The sequence below is a fragment of the Symphalangus syndactylus genome, chromosome 23 (genome assembly GCF_028878055.3).
Source record: "Symphalangus syndactylus isolate Jambi chromosome 23, NHGRI_mSymSyn1-v2.1_pri, whole genome shotgun sequence".
Taxonomy (NCBI): Eukaryota; Metazoa; Chordata; class Mammalia; order Primates; family Hylobatidae; genus Symphalangus; species Symphalangus syndactylus.
The window spans coordinates 40,071,943-40,085,544 of NC_072445.2; the positions used below are offsets into that span (position 1 = coordinate 40,071,943).

The 13,602-nt window shown below is 52.2% G+C and overlaps 1 protein-coding gene across 50 annotated transcripts in view; it reads left to right on the top strand.

Annotated features, from left to right (window-relative positions):
* BAG6 (BAG cochaperone 6) overlaps window positions 1-13,602 on the top strand; it is a 14,383-nt gene continuing 781 nt past the window's right edge. For 2 of the 50 annotated variants that reach the window (XM_055264510.2, XM_055264530.2), the window contains exons 1-24: window positions 1-118; window positions 846-966; window positions 3,023-3,140; window positions 3,254-3,450; window positions 3,685-3,738; window positions 3,898-3,972; window positions 5,448-5,683; window positions 6,730-6,859; window positions 7,642-7,839; window positions 8,050-8,302; window positions 8,651-8,728; window positions 8,839-8,946; window positions 9,059-9,171; window positions 9,276-9,363; window positions 10,295-10,581; window positions 11,007-11,298; window positions 11,465-11,634; window positions 11,818-11,871; window positions 11,988-12,090; window positions 12,182-12,306; window positions 12,472-12,618; window positions 12,703-12,762; window positions 12,882-13,025; window positions 13,107-13,214. In XM_055264510.2, the coding sequence (XP_055120485.1) occupies window positions 859-966; window positions 3,023-3,140; window positions 3,254-3,450; window positions 3,685-3,738; window positions 3,898-3,972; window positions 5,448-5,683; window positions 6,730-6,859; window positions 7,642-7,839; window positions 8,050-8,302; window positions 8,651-8,728; window positions 8,839-8,946; window positions 9,059-9,171; window positions 9,276-9,363; window positions 10,295-10,581; window positions 11,007-11,298; window positions 11,465-11,634; window positions 11,818-11,871; window positions 11,988-12,090; window positions 12,182-12,306; window positions 12,472-12,618; window positions 12,703-12,762; window positions 12,882-13,025; window positions 13,107-13,214 (3,246 nt within the window). In that variant the 5' untranslated portion in view covers window positions 1-118; window positions 846-858. Of the gene's footprint in view, window positions 208-264; window positions 414-452; window positions 764-845; window positions 967-3,022; window positions 3,141-3,253; window positions 3,451-3,684; window positions 3,739-3,897; window positions 3,973-5,447; window positions 5,684-6,729; window positions 6,860-7,641; window positions 7,840-8,049; window positions 8,303-8,623; window positions 8,729-8,838; window positions 8,947-9,025; window positions 9,172-9,275; window positions 9,364-10,294; window positions 10,582-11,006; window positions 11,299-11,464; window positions 11,635-11,817; window positions 11,872-11,987; window positions 12,091-12,181; window positions 12,307-12,471; window positions 12,619-12,702; window positions 12,763-12,881; window positions 13,026-13,106; window positions 13,215-13,602 lie in introns of those variants that run through there. The other 48 variants (XM_055264511.2, XM_063632465.1, XM_063632470.1 and 45 more) reach the window with 40 other exon arrangements.

A 13,602-nucleotide genomic window follows, 5' to 3' on the forward strand; every position in this document is an offset into this window, starting at 1 on the left:
TCCCCCGGGCGACGGCGGTGGCGGCTCCTCGGGGTCCTCGGCTCCCTCTCCGCGGCCCGATTCGCCCTCAGAAACTCACTGTTTGGGGTTGCGGACTTTCTCGTCGTGCCCCACAAAAGTAAAGCTTGGGGACCTGGGGGGAGCCGGAAGTATCGCCTCGAGATCCCCAAATACTATCGGGGAAACGGAAGTGGCCGTCGGTGGCAGGTTTGGGGGAGACCGGAAGTGACGGTCTATGGGGAAGTCGGGGGCGGAGCCGCGGGGTGGTGGGGGTGTGTGTGTGTGTGTGTGTGTGTGTTTGTGTTTGGCTGTGGGTTAGTTGTGCCGTTCTGCTGGAACACCGTGGGAAGGCAGCAGACGAGGGCAGCCAGCTAGCAGGTCCGTCGCCCCGTGAGTGCCGTTTCTGGTGTATGGTGAGTTAGGAGGGTTCGATGGGCGTGGCGCGCGTGCGCGAAACCACTTTCTCCGCAGAGTGTGGGGCGACCACCGTTTTCGCGTTGTCCCAGGATTTTCCGACCTCTAGGGTGCTTGTCCTGCCGTGACCGGTGATGACACTAGTCTCTGGTCTCGTGCTTCCTTCCTAATCTGACTGGCTCCCTGCTAATTGTGATTGGCGTCGTGGAGCCCCTCCCACCTCTCGTCCTCCAGCTCCCTGTGCCGTCGATCTCCTGCCCTTTGTGTTTCTCTCCCTGTGCCCCGGAATCAGAAGGGGGATGGGGACAGGTGTGAATGTGTGTATGTGTGTGCAGGAGAAACTTTTTAGGTATTGGGGCAGGGATTAATGCTAGGGAGTCTTCCGGGTACACTCTGGTCTGGGCAACAGCGGGCCTTCCTTCGTTCTTTAGAGACCTGTCGGCCATGGAGCCTAATGATAGTACCAGTACCGCTGTGGAGGAGCCTGACAGCTTGGAGGTGTTGGTGAAGACCCTGGACTCTCAAACTCGGACCTTTATTGTGGGGGCCCAGGTGAGACACCTCAGTAGTTCTGGAAGACACCTTTGGCTTTTCCTCATTTAGGCCCCTTAGCCTGAGAGATGAGCCTGATTTTCTGGTCACCAGATTTTCTTTTCTTTTTTTTTCTTTTTTTTTTTTTTTGAGATGGAGTCTCACTCTGTCTTCCAGGCTGGAGTGCAGTGGCGGGATCTCGACTCACTGAAACCTCCACCTCTTGGGTTCAAGCAATTCTCCTATCTCAGCCTCCTGAGTAGCTGGGATTACAGGCGTGTGCCACTATACCCATCTGATTTTTGTATTTTTAGTAGAGAAGGGGTTTCACCATGTTGGTCAGGCTGGTCTCAAATTCCTTACCTCAGGTGATCTGCCCTCCTCGGCCTCCCAAAGTGCTGGGATTACAGGCATGAGCCACTGCACCTGGCCTCAGATTTTCTTTTTATTGATCCCTTTGTTCGCATTCCAGTAGAACGTTTTCTGATGTTTTGTGAGTGAGGCTGATTTTGTTGTGTCCTCCACATGGATAGAACTTAATGCAGAGGGAAATACAGAGGAAGGAAGAATCTGTATGTCATCATCATGGGTGGACCCCAACCCAAAGGGACAGGCATGGCTCTGGCCTTTGGGAAGGGAAACAGCACAGGGACCTGAAGCAAGTGTGTCTTACTGATAGAAATTGGTCAGGTCTATGCTGTGTTTTTAAAGGGTAGAAATCAGAACCCATAGTGGAGATAGGTCCTTGATAGACTGTTGAGTGAAATTACTAATTTTTGTGGCATAGCTTGAGTCTCTTGAGCTTAAAACCTTGGACACAGCTATCTGTGTCTTTGTCTTTATTCCTGCAATACTTGGAGACAAATTGCATGTGGGGTGGTCCATGGTTTTGTAAAATGTGGTATTACCTGTTATATAAGAAAGCCATATATAGACTTGTGATTAGATGTATATAAATACTGTGGTACTTCCCAAGAGTCAGTTTGTAGTTAGGAAAAATATTTCTCTTTTTGCTTTTTTTTTTTTTTTTTTGAGATGGAGTTTTGCTCTTGTTGCCTAGGATGGAGGGCTGGGGCGCAATCTCAGCTCACTGCAACCTCTGCCTCCTGGGTTCAAGTGATTTTCCTGCCTCATCCTCCTGAGTATCTGGGATTACAGACACCTATCACCACGCCTGGCTAATTTTTGTATTTTTAGTAGAGACAGGGTTTTACCATGTTGGCCAGGCTGGTCTTGAACTCCTGACCTCAGGTGATCCACCTGCCTCGGCCTCCCAAAGTGCTGGGATTACAGGTGTGAGCCACTGTGCCTGGGACGTTTTTTGCTGCTTTCTTATCTTCTTAGTCTTTCTTCATTAACCTGATACCAGACCCCATCTTCTTTGCCATTTTTTAATCTTGGAAATCGCAGGAGAGTCTGGTAAATAAACTGGTATCATCTTGTGTTTGGAAAGGGGTCACTGATGTCTCTAGACACATATTCCCTTGGGTGCCAGGTAGATAATATAATGTCCATGTGGTTTTTTTTTGTTTTTCATCCGTGTTATTTTTCCTGGATCTATAACCTGAGCTTCATTAAGTTTATTTATTTAATTTTTTGAGATGCAGTCCCTCTCTGTCACCCAGGCTAGAGTGTAGTGATGCGATCTCGGCTCACTGCAACCTCCGCCTCCCGAATTCAAGTGATTCTCTTGCCTCAGCCTCCCTAGTAGCTGGGATTACAGGCGCCCACCACCATGCCTGGCTAATTTTTTTGTATTTTTAGTAAAAGAAGGGTTTCACCATGTTGGCCAGGCTGGTCTCAAACACCTGACCTAATGTGATCTGCCTGCCTTGGCCTCCCAAAGTGCTGGGATTACAGGTGTGAGCCACCGCACCCAGCCAAGTTTATTGTCTGTATTTTGACAGCTGTTACTTTAGTTTAAGGGTTTGCACAGTAATTATCTCACAGTCAAGACAAATGGGTAGTGATTCTGTGGTGGTTTTTACCCGTCACCTCCACAACTCGGTTGTCTGTCTTTGTTCTTCCTCTTTCCTCCATTCTTTCCATTCCTGTGCATGCCTCTTCTTCCTTTCAGATGAATGTAAAAGAGTTTAAGGAGCACATTGCTGCCTCTGTCAGCATCCCATCTGAAAAACAACGGCTCATTTACCAGGGACGAGTTCTGCAAGATGATAAGAAGCTTCAGGAATACAGTAAGGGGACTGGAAGGCAGTTCAGAGGTTGGGGCTGCTGTCTGGAGAGATGAACTGAGTCCATGGGTTTACCTGTTCACACTATGTTTTGGTGTGTGTCTATTTTTCTGCAGATGTTGGGGGAAAGGTTATCCACCTGGTGGAACGGGCTCCTCCTCAGACTCAGCTCCCTTCTGGGGCATCTTCTGGGACGGGGTCTGCCTCAGCCACTCATGGTGGGGGACCCCCGCCTGGTACTCGGGGGCCTGGGGCCTCTGTTCATGACCGGAATGCCAACAGCTATGTCATGGTTGGAACCTTCAATCTTCCTGTAAGCTTATGTTCCACAGGGGAGGGCTTTTGTGGGTAGCTTTGGTTGTGGTAGCACCAGGGAATTAATGAGATAGATGCTTCCATCTTTAGATTGGGTTCAGGGGGCCCTGTGGTGTGCTATTGGTCTCAGTCTTTAAGGAGAAAAGAGGGTGGGGCTCCAGGGAATGAATTGGAGGTATGGAGGCCTTAGTGTTGGCTTCTCCCAGAACAACTTCCCTTACCCTTTCCCCAGAGTGACGGCTCTGCTGTGGATGTTCACATCAACATGGAACAGGCCCCGATTCAGGTATTGAGGGGCCTCCGAGGGTCAGGGAAGGGGATCTGGGAGAAGGGGGCTGGGAGGTGGGGTGGACCTGGCTGAGAGATGGCTGGGACCTGATTTAGTAGGTGGTAGAACTCACGGCTTCATCTGTAACCTACCCTGATAAACCTTCTCTCATTGTAGAGTGAGCCCCGGGTACGGCTGGTGATGGCTCAGCACATGATCAGGGATATACAGACCTTACTATCCCGGATGGAGGTAAGTGGGCAAGGCTGGCTATGGCTAGGGTCTCTCCCCATGCTCCCTCTCCCTTTTCTCTCAGCCTGGGGGTTAGGGCTTCACTGGCCACATCCATAGGGTTTGGCCTTCATAATCTAGTCTTATCTGCAGTATTTATTCTTTTGGGCAGAAAAAGTATCTTTGTGAGGCTCTCTCATTTCTGCCAATCCTCTTGGTGCCTGGTATCTGGGGAGTTTGTTTCAGACTTGTCTCATGGCATCTCTTTTCAATTAAAGGATTCCGCACTCTGAACTTGTGGAGGCTGGGAAACCAACTTGTGGAGGAAAGGAAACCACAATCTCTACTCTTTTTTTTTGAGACGGAGTCTTGCTTCTCGCCCAGGCGGCTGGAGTGCAGTGGTGCGATCTCGACTCACTGCAAGCTCCGCCTCCCGGGTTCACGCCATTCTCCTGCCTCAGCCTCCGGAGTAGCTAGGACTACAGGCGCCCGCCACCACGCCCGGCTAATTTTTTGTATTTTTAGTAGAAACGGGGTTTCACCATGTTAGCCAAGATGGTCTCGATCTCCTGACCTCGTTATCCGCCCGCCTCGGCCTCCCAAAGTGCTGGGATTACAGGCGTGAGCCACCGCACCCGGCCAATCTCTACTCTTTGTTAGAAATTTATTTACAAATATTACAGATGCTGTGGCCGGGCGTGGTGGCTCCCGCCTGTAATCCCAACACTTTAGGTCACCATGGCAGGGGGATAACGTGTGGTCAGGAGTTCCAATCCAGCCTGGCCAACATGGTGAAACCCTGTCTCTACTAAAAGTACAAAAATTAGTTGGGTGTGGTGGCACGTGCCTGTAGTCTTGGCTACTTGGAAGGCTGAGGCAAGAGAATCTCTTTTTTTTTTTTTTTTTTTTTTTTCTTTTGAGATGGAGTCTTGCTCTGTCACCCAGGCTGGAGTGCAGTGGCCCGATCTCGGCTCACTGCAAGCTCCACCTCCCGGATTCACGCCATTCTCCTGCCTCAGCCTCTCTGAGTAGCTGGGACTACAGGTGCCCGCCACCACGCCTGGCTAATTTTTTTTGTATTTTTAGTAGAGACGGGGTTTCACTGTGGTCTCGATCTCCTGACCTCGTGATCCGCCCGCCTCGGCCTCCCAAAGTGCTGGGATTACAAGCGTGAGCCACCGCACCCGGCCAAGAGAATCTCTTGAACCTGGGAGGCGGAGGTTGCAGTGAGCTGAGATCATGCCACTACACTCCAGCCTGGGCAACAGAGCGAGACTGTCTCAAAAAAAAAAAAAAAAAAAAAAAATTACAGATGCTTACTACGCATCTAATTCATGTCAGTCTTATGCTAGTTGCTAGCGAGTCAGAGATAAAATTGCAGAGCCATGCCTTCAGGGAGTCTAGTTAGGATACTTTCTCTGTTTAGTCTCCTGTAGAGTAATCCTCTGCAGCAGTCTTATCCTGCCTTTGGTATCCTGACTCTCCCCTACCTTCAGTGTCGAGGAGGGCCCCAACCGCAGCACAGTCAGCCGCCCCCGCAGCCACCGGCCGTGACCCCGGAGCCAGTAGCCTTGAGCTCTCAAACATCAGAACCAGTTGAAAGTGAAGCACCTCCCCGGGAGCCCATGGAGGCAGAAGAAGTGGAGGAGCGTGCCCCAGCCCAGAACCCGGAGCTCACTCCTGGCCCAGCCCCAGCGGGCCCAACACCTGCCCCGGAAACAAACGCACCCAAGTGAGAGATGGAGGGAATCTTTAGGGAGTGGGGAATCCTAAGTGAAGTATGGGGAGAAGGAAATGAACCATGGCAAGGGAGGGAAAGGATTACTTGGAGGTCTTAGTTGAAGGGTTAGCATTGAGGGGCGAGGAGGGGCGCTCTCGGTATAGGTAAATGATGCTAGGACAGGCAGCTGAGAAGAACTGCTGTTCTCCCTACGGCAAGGAAATCCAAATGGTATCTCCTGAGCCCAATCAGAATTCTCCTCTGAGTTCATGAAGGCCTGTTCTCTTTCTTAGAATTAGTCTCTCACCATTGTAGGTGCAGGATTGTGGTGGGGAGGGTGGGAGCAGTTCATTTTCTTCTCCCCATCCTCTCATGGGTGGGAGTAAAGAATAGAAGCTTTGGCTGGGCACAGTGGCTCATGCCTGTAATCTCAGCACTTTGGGAGGCCAAAGCGGGCAGATCACCTGAGGTCAGGAGTTCGAGACCAGCCTGGCCAACATGGTGAAACCCCGTCTCTACTAAAAAATACAGGCCGGGCGCGGTGGCTCATGCCTGTAATCCCAGCACTTTGGGAGGCCAAGGCGGGTGGATCATGAGGTCAGGAGATCGAGACCATCCTGGCTAATACGATGAAACCCTGTCTCTATTAAAAATACAAAAAATTAGCTGGGCATGGTGGCGGGCGCCTGTAATCGCAGCTACTCGGGAGGCTGAGGCAGGAGAGTGGCGTGAACCTGGGAGGCAGAGCTTGCAGTCAACCGAGATCGCGCCACTTCCTGGGTGACAGAGCGAGACTCCATCTCAAAAAAAAAATACAAAAATTAGCCGGGCGTGGTGGCAGGCAACTTAATCCCAGCTACTTGGGAGGCAGAGGCAGGAGAATCGTTTGAACCCGGGAGGCAGAGGTTGAAGAGAATAGAAGCTTTGCTGGTCCAGAGAAGGATTGGGCCAGGGCTCTGGGAGACCAGAGAGAAAGAGGGCACATGTGGTCCCTGTTGACTGTGAGGGTGGGAATCTGAGGAAAGCTTTGGCTCATTGCCCCTTGGGTTTGTCCACAGCCATCCTTCCCCTGCGGAGTATGTCGAGGTGCTCCAGGAGCTACAGCGGCTGGAGAGTCGCCTCCAGCCCTTCTTGCAGCGCTACTACGAGGTTCTGGGTGCTGCTGCCACCACGGACTACAATAACAATGTGAGCCCTTTGATGGCCCTGCCCTTTCTCCTCAGCCCCAGTACTCCCAAAACAGAACAGGCTGAAATACAGATAACTCTTTCCCTCCCTCGAAAAACATTGCAACAGGGCCAGGTGCAGTGGCTCATGCCTGTAATCCCAGCACTTTGGGAGGCCAAGGTGGGCGGATCATCTGAGGTCGGGAGTTTGAGACTAGCCTGGCCAACATGACGCAACCCCATCTCTACTGAAAATATAAAAATTAGCTGGACGTAGTGGTGCACACCTGTAATCCCAGCTACTCAAGAGGCTGAGGCAGGAGAATCGCTTGAACTCGGGAGGAGGAGGTTGCAGTGAGCCGAGATTGCACTACTGCACTCTAGCCTGGGTGACAGAGCGAGACTGTCTCAAAAACAAAACAAAACAAAAAAACACACATTGCAACAAAACAATTTCCCTCTAAACCTGTAAGTGATTTTTTCCTCCCTTACAGAGAAGGTGATAATCTTTGCTGTAAGCACTGTCCTCGTACCCCTTGTGCCCCTGAATGAATTTAGAAAATTTAAAGTAAAGGAGATCAGTATATGGTGACTTACTGATTCATTGTAGTGTTTTAATAGGATGTTCCTTATGTGAATAAGATATGATTTATTTGCAAAGACTTGGTCTACATACAAACTTTCAAGGATATAACTGAAAGTTTTGGAGGACATGGTGTTCTCAGTAGGCATTATTGCTTTTATTAGTGAGATGGACTCCAGCTTGATATTTTCTGCCATTTTGTGTTTGGCTGGTGTGTGCAGCACGAGGGCCGGGAGGAGGATCAGCGGTTGATCAACTTGGTAGGGGAGAGCCTGCGACTGCTGGGCAACACCTTTGTTGCACTGTCTGACCTGCGCTGCAATCTGGCCTGCGCGCCCCCACGACACCTGCATGTGGTCCGGCCTATGTCTCACTACACCACCCCCATGGTGCTCCAGCAGGCAGCCATTCCCATACAGGTGGGTTAGAGGGAGTCTGGCCTGAGGGAGAGTGAGGGGTGTTGATAGAGTGACCCAGGGTAGCTACTGGGCCTGAAGGAGGTTAGGAAAGGAGGAGACTTTGGAAACATGGTGATGGAGGCTGGAGATACTTTAGAGGTTTCTCATGAGGTTTTCTTGGTTAGGCTCTTGTATTTTTCTCACTTCTGCCCATCTGTCTGTCTTTTTCAGATCAATGTGGGAACCACTGTGACCATGACGGGAAATGGGGCTCGGCCCCCCCCAACTCCCAATGCGGAGGCACCTCCCCCTGGTCCTGGGCAGGCCTCATCCGTGGCTCCGTCTTCTACCAATGTCGAGTCCTCAGCTGAGGGGGCTCCGCCGCCAGGTCCAGCTCCCCCACCAGCCACCAGCCACCCGAGGGTCATCCGGATTTCCCACCAGAGTGTGGAACCCGTGGTCATGATGCACATGAACATTCAAGGTGAGTTAGGATCAGTTGCTGGCGAGAAGAGCAGGATCAGCATGATGAGGGAGGTTCATGCTGAGGTGTGAGGGAACAGGGTGGGGAAGGGAGAGGCCCATGCTGGTGGCGGTAGCCTGGGGACCAGAGCAGAAGCTTTAGTAGACAGATTTGGGGGGTGTGGGGGTTGCTTTGTCTTTGGAGGTGTGTTTGTGTGGTGAAGGGAGCACCTCTCCCTGTTTAGATGGAGGGAAAGGCAGGCTTTCTGATTGGGGGATTATGGGCCTGAAGTATGCCTGATCTCAGAAGGATATAGTTAGGCCTTGGCCCTACCTACCTCAGGGCCACTGTCTCTGTCTCCCTGCCCAGATTCTGGCACACAGCCTGGTGGCGTTCCGAGTGCTCCCACTGGCCCCCTGGGACCCCCTGGTCATGGCCAAACCCTGGGTAAGATTGAGGGCATCAGGGCAGGCTGAGCTCTGGGTAGAGAAGGGGAAGGGCTGAGTGGGTGGGTTGAAGGGGTCCAGGGTCAAGGTTACATCAGACCCGCCCCCCAGGCTCCACCCTCATCCAGCTGCCCTCCCTGCCCCCTGAGTTCATGCACGCCGTCGCCCACCAGATCACTCATCAGGCCATGGTGGCAGCTGTTGCCTCCGCGGCCGCAGGTAATGACCTGGAAGGGGAGGCTTGGGAGGTGGGGCACAGTCCATGGTGGCAGCTGGCTGGCAAGGGCCTGGCCCTCAGCCCTCTTCGGTCTCTCTCTTCTGCCACCCACAGGACAGCAGGTGCCAGGCTTCCCAACAGCTCCAACCCGGGTGGTCATTGCCCGGCCCACTCCTCCACAGGCTCGGCCTTCCCATCCTGGAGGGCCCCCAGTCTCTGGGACACTGGTGAGCAAGGGTCAGGGAGTTCTAGTGCGTAACAGTCTAGGGAGGGACTCCTGTGGTGGTGCATGGAAAGGCAGGTCTGAAGTTCTCCCTTGCTCTCTATCCAGCAGGGCGCCGGTCTGGGTACCAATGCCTCGTTGGCCCAGATGGTGAGCGGCCTTGTGGGGCAGCTTCTTATGCAGCCAGTCCTTGTGGGTGAGTTTTCATTCTTCCCCACTCAGACTTTAAACTCCTTTCCTAGTCTGCTTACTGGCACTTTCCAGTTCTTTCCGTATTTTCTTGGTTCCTGCTTTCCTGGAGTGGGGCTGCTGTAGTGTCTTGTTTGTCTTCAGGTTTCAGCTTTTTTTTTTTTTTTTTTGAGATGGAGTCTCACTCCGTTGCTAGCCTGGAGTGCGGTGGCATGATCTTGGCTCACTGCAACCTCTGCCTCCCGGGTTCAAGTGATTCTCCTGCCTCAGCCTCCCGAGTAGCTGGGATTACAGGTGCATGCCACCACGCCCAGCTAATTTTTTTTTTTTTTTTTTAGTAGAGATGAGGTTTCACCATGGTCTCGATATCCTGACCTCGTGATCCGCCCGCCTCGGCCTCCCAAAGTGCTGGGATTACAAGCGTGAGCCACCGCGCCCGGCCTTAATTTTTTTTTTTTTTTTTTTTTTTTTTTTTTTAATTTTTTATGTTTTTAGTAGAGATGGGGGTTTCACCATGTTGGCCAGGATGGTCTAGATCTCTTGACCTTGTGATCCACCCGCCTCGGCCTCCCAAAGTGCTGGGATTACAGGCTTGAGCCATCGTGCCCGGCCAGCTTTTTTCTTTTTTTTTTTAAGTTACAGAGTCTTGCTCTGTCACCGAGACTGGAGTGCAGTGGTGCAATCCAGTGAGTTATAGTTCACTGTAACCTTGAACTCCTGGGCTCAAACAGTTCTCCCACCTCATCCTCCTGAGTAGCTAGCAGTACTAGCTCCTGGCTAGTAATTGTCTTTTTTTTTTCTGGTAGAGATGGGGTCTTGCTATGTGGCCTAGACTCCTGGGCTCAGGCAGTTCTCATGCCTTGGCCTCCCAAAGTTGCTAGGATTACAGCCGAGAGCCACCATGCTCAGCCCAGCTTTCTTTTTTTGGTTTCTTACAGCTCAGGGGACCCCAGGTATGGCTCCACCGCCAGCCCCTGCCACTGCTTCTGCCAGTGCTGGCACCACCAACACAGCTACCACAGCTGGCCCCGCTCCTGGGGGGCCTGCCCAGCCTCCACCCGCCCCTCAACCCTCCACGGCTGATCTTCAATTCTCTCAGCTTCTGGGGAACCTGCTAGGGCCTGCAGGGCCAGGGGCTGGAGGGCCTGGTGTGGCTTCTCCCACCATCACTGTGGCGATGCCTGGTGTCCCTGCCTTTCTCCAGGGCATGACTGACTTCTTGCAGGTGAGTGGCTGGCTTGCCATTCACCTCACCTTCCTGTCCCCTGGCCCAGCCAGGCAGTGGTACCTTCTTGCCATTATATAGCCACTAGGTAAGAGCCCCTAGTGACATGTTAGGGGAAGGGGCTCTGGGAATAATTCATTGACTCTGAACCTTTCATTTTAAAGATGAAGAAAATGAGGTTTAGAAAAAGAAAGTATAGTAATTAGTGTCACTGCTTTCTGACAACCTGTTCAGAGGAAGAGGTAGGTAGTTGTGCTGCCTGACTGTTAAATACCTACCATACTTCTGCTTTAAGCAGTGAAGATCAGAATGTAACTCCCCATCTTCCCAGACCCGTTGGTTTGTGCCCTCTTGATGCCGTATTATTTCTGTGTGTCTGCATTCTCACCTCACCTTCTGTTCTTTGTTCCTTCTCTATTTGCCAGGCAACACAGACAGCCCCTCCACCACCCCCACCTCCTCCACCCCCACCACCTGCCCCAGAGCAGCAGACCATGCCCCCACCAGGCTCCCCTTCTGGTGGCGCAGGGAGTCCTGGAGGCCTGGGTCTTGAGAGCCTGTCACCTGAGTTTTTTACTTCAGTGGTGCAGGGTGTGCTGAGCTCCCTGCTGGGCTCTTTGGGGGCTCGGGCTGGCAGCAGTGAAAGTATTGCTGCCTTCATACAACGCCTCAGCGGATCCAGCAACATCTTTGAGCCTGGAGCTGATGGGGCCCTTGGTGAGCAAAAGGGATGCTTTGGCTTGCTCCAGGAAGGGGCAGCCAGAGGAAGGTAGATGGCCTTGGTTTAGGGGTTTTGCCAAGGTGGGATGAGGTTGATGATCTGGTTGTGGGTGGGCAGGCCAGGTGGTAAAGGCCATTGCTAACATCTGCCCTTGTCCCCCAGGATTCTTTGGGGCCCTGCTCTCTCTTCTGTGCCAGAACTTCTCTATGGTGGACGTAGTGATGCTTCTCCATGGGCATTTCCAGCCACTACAACGGCTCCAGCCCCAGCTGCGATCCTTCTTCCACCAGCACTACCTGGGTGGTCAGGAACCCACACCCAGTAACATCCGGGTAAATGAAGGCCAGGGGCCCCAGAGCTCTCCTCCTTTGCACATTTTATTCCTTATTTCTGACTGCTTCTCTGCCAGGTAAAGCTCCAATTGCCCCCACACAAGCCCTGGACTTGTTGGGGTCCACGTGGAAGTCTTGGGAGGACTGAGGCTTTGAACTAAACCTGTTCTGTTTCCTCCACAGATGGCAACCCACACACTGATCACGGGGCTAGAAGAGTATGTGCGGGAGAGTTTTGTGAGTAACCCTTCTCTATTCCTTTCCTCTCCTGGGTCTGGTCAAGGCAGCTGCCTCCTCCGCTCCCAGTCTTATGATTCCTGATTTTGGGATGTTTGTGTTATCTTGTCTGTCAGTCCTTGGTGCAGGTTCAGCCAGGTGTGGACATCATCCGGACAAACCTGGAATTTCTCCAAGAGCAGTTTAATAGCATTGCTGCTCATGTGCTGCATTGCACAGGTCAGGGGCTGGCTAGGCAGGGGCAAGTGGGGCCTGTTGCATGTGCAGGGCTGCCACGTGCCAGCATTCCCTCCTTGTATTTTGCCCACAGATAGTGGATTTGGGGCCCGGTTGCTGGAGTTGTGTAACCAAGGCCTGTTTGAATGCCTGGCCCTGAACCTGCACTGCTTGGGGGGACAGCAGATGGAGCTTGCTGCTGTTATCAATGGCCGAATTGTAAGCACCACCTAGCCCCAGGTCCTTAGCCTTTTGTTTCCTGAGGTTTCCATTCTCTGCTGTTTTCATTTTTCTTTTCTAAACTGACATTCTATAACCTGGATCTAATATATTTCTAAAGGTGGTTGAGGGTTTTGTGTTCTAAATCTGCTTTCTGCCCCTCAGCGTCGTATGTCTCGTGGGGTGAATCCCTCCTTGGTGAGCTGGCTGACCACTATGATGGGACTGAGGCTTCAGGTGGTACTGGAGCACATGCCTGTAGGCCCCGATGCCATTCTCAGATACGTTCGCAGGGTTGGTGATCCCCCCCAGGTAAGGGACTTGTTGGGCAATGGGGTCAGGGTACTTGAGAGAACTGGAAAGATCTGAGAGGAAGTATGTTCTTTAATTTCACAGCCACTTCCTGAGGAGCCAATGGAAGTTCAGGGAGCAGAAAGAGCCTCCCCTGAGCCTCAGGTACTCTGGAGAGGGGGAGGTTGAGGGGCCAGATAATGTGGAGTGGAGGGCTGGGGGAGAAGAAAGGTTTGGAGGCTAAAAATTCTGAAGCCTGGCTCTTCCCACCGTCTGACACCCAGCGGGAGAATGCTTCCCCAGCCCCTGGAACAACAGCAGAAGAGGCCATGTCCCGAGGTCCACCTCCTCCTCCTGAGGGGTGCTCCCGGGATGAACAGGATGGAGCTTCAGCTGAGACAGAACCTTGGGCAGCTGCAGTCCCCCCAGTAAGTGTCAGGAAGTAATCCAGTGGGTCATGGCAGCTGAAAGTCAAGGACATTACTATTTTCTCATCTTTTCCTCCCCAGGAATGGGTCCCTATTATCCAGCAGGACATTCAGAGCCAGCGGAAGGTGAAACCACAGCCCCCCCTGAGTGATGCCTACCTCAGTGGTATGCCTGCCAAGAGACGCAAGGTTGGTTTTCCTCTTCCCTACGCCTCTCTCTCTATCCAGGTTTCCCTGTCATGCCTGGAATCAAACTATGTGGAGATGGTGGGAGCTCTTGTTATTCAGTCTCCCCTCCCCTCATTTAAAGGAAACTTTTCTGGGATTTAGACTTGCTCTTGGTTGTTGCATAACCATACAGGACTTGACCTTAGTCTGTTTGCTAGCAGTCCTGTATTAGTTCCTCAGCTGCCTAATCCCCATGTGCTTAGATCCCATTTTCCTTTAAGGTGGGTTTCCTCTTGTGGATTACCTAGCCCTGAATCCCAGATGGCTTGACCCCTTCTGCCTCTCGTTTTGAAGACCACGTTCAAGCACATTCACTTTGGTTTCGGCTAGTGCCAAAGAGAATTAGGAG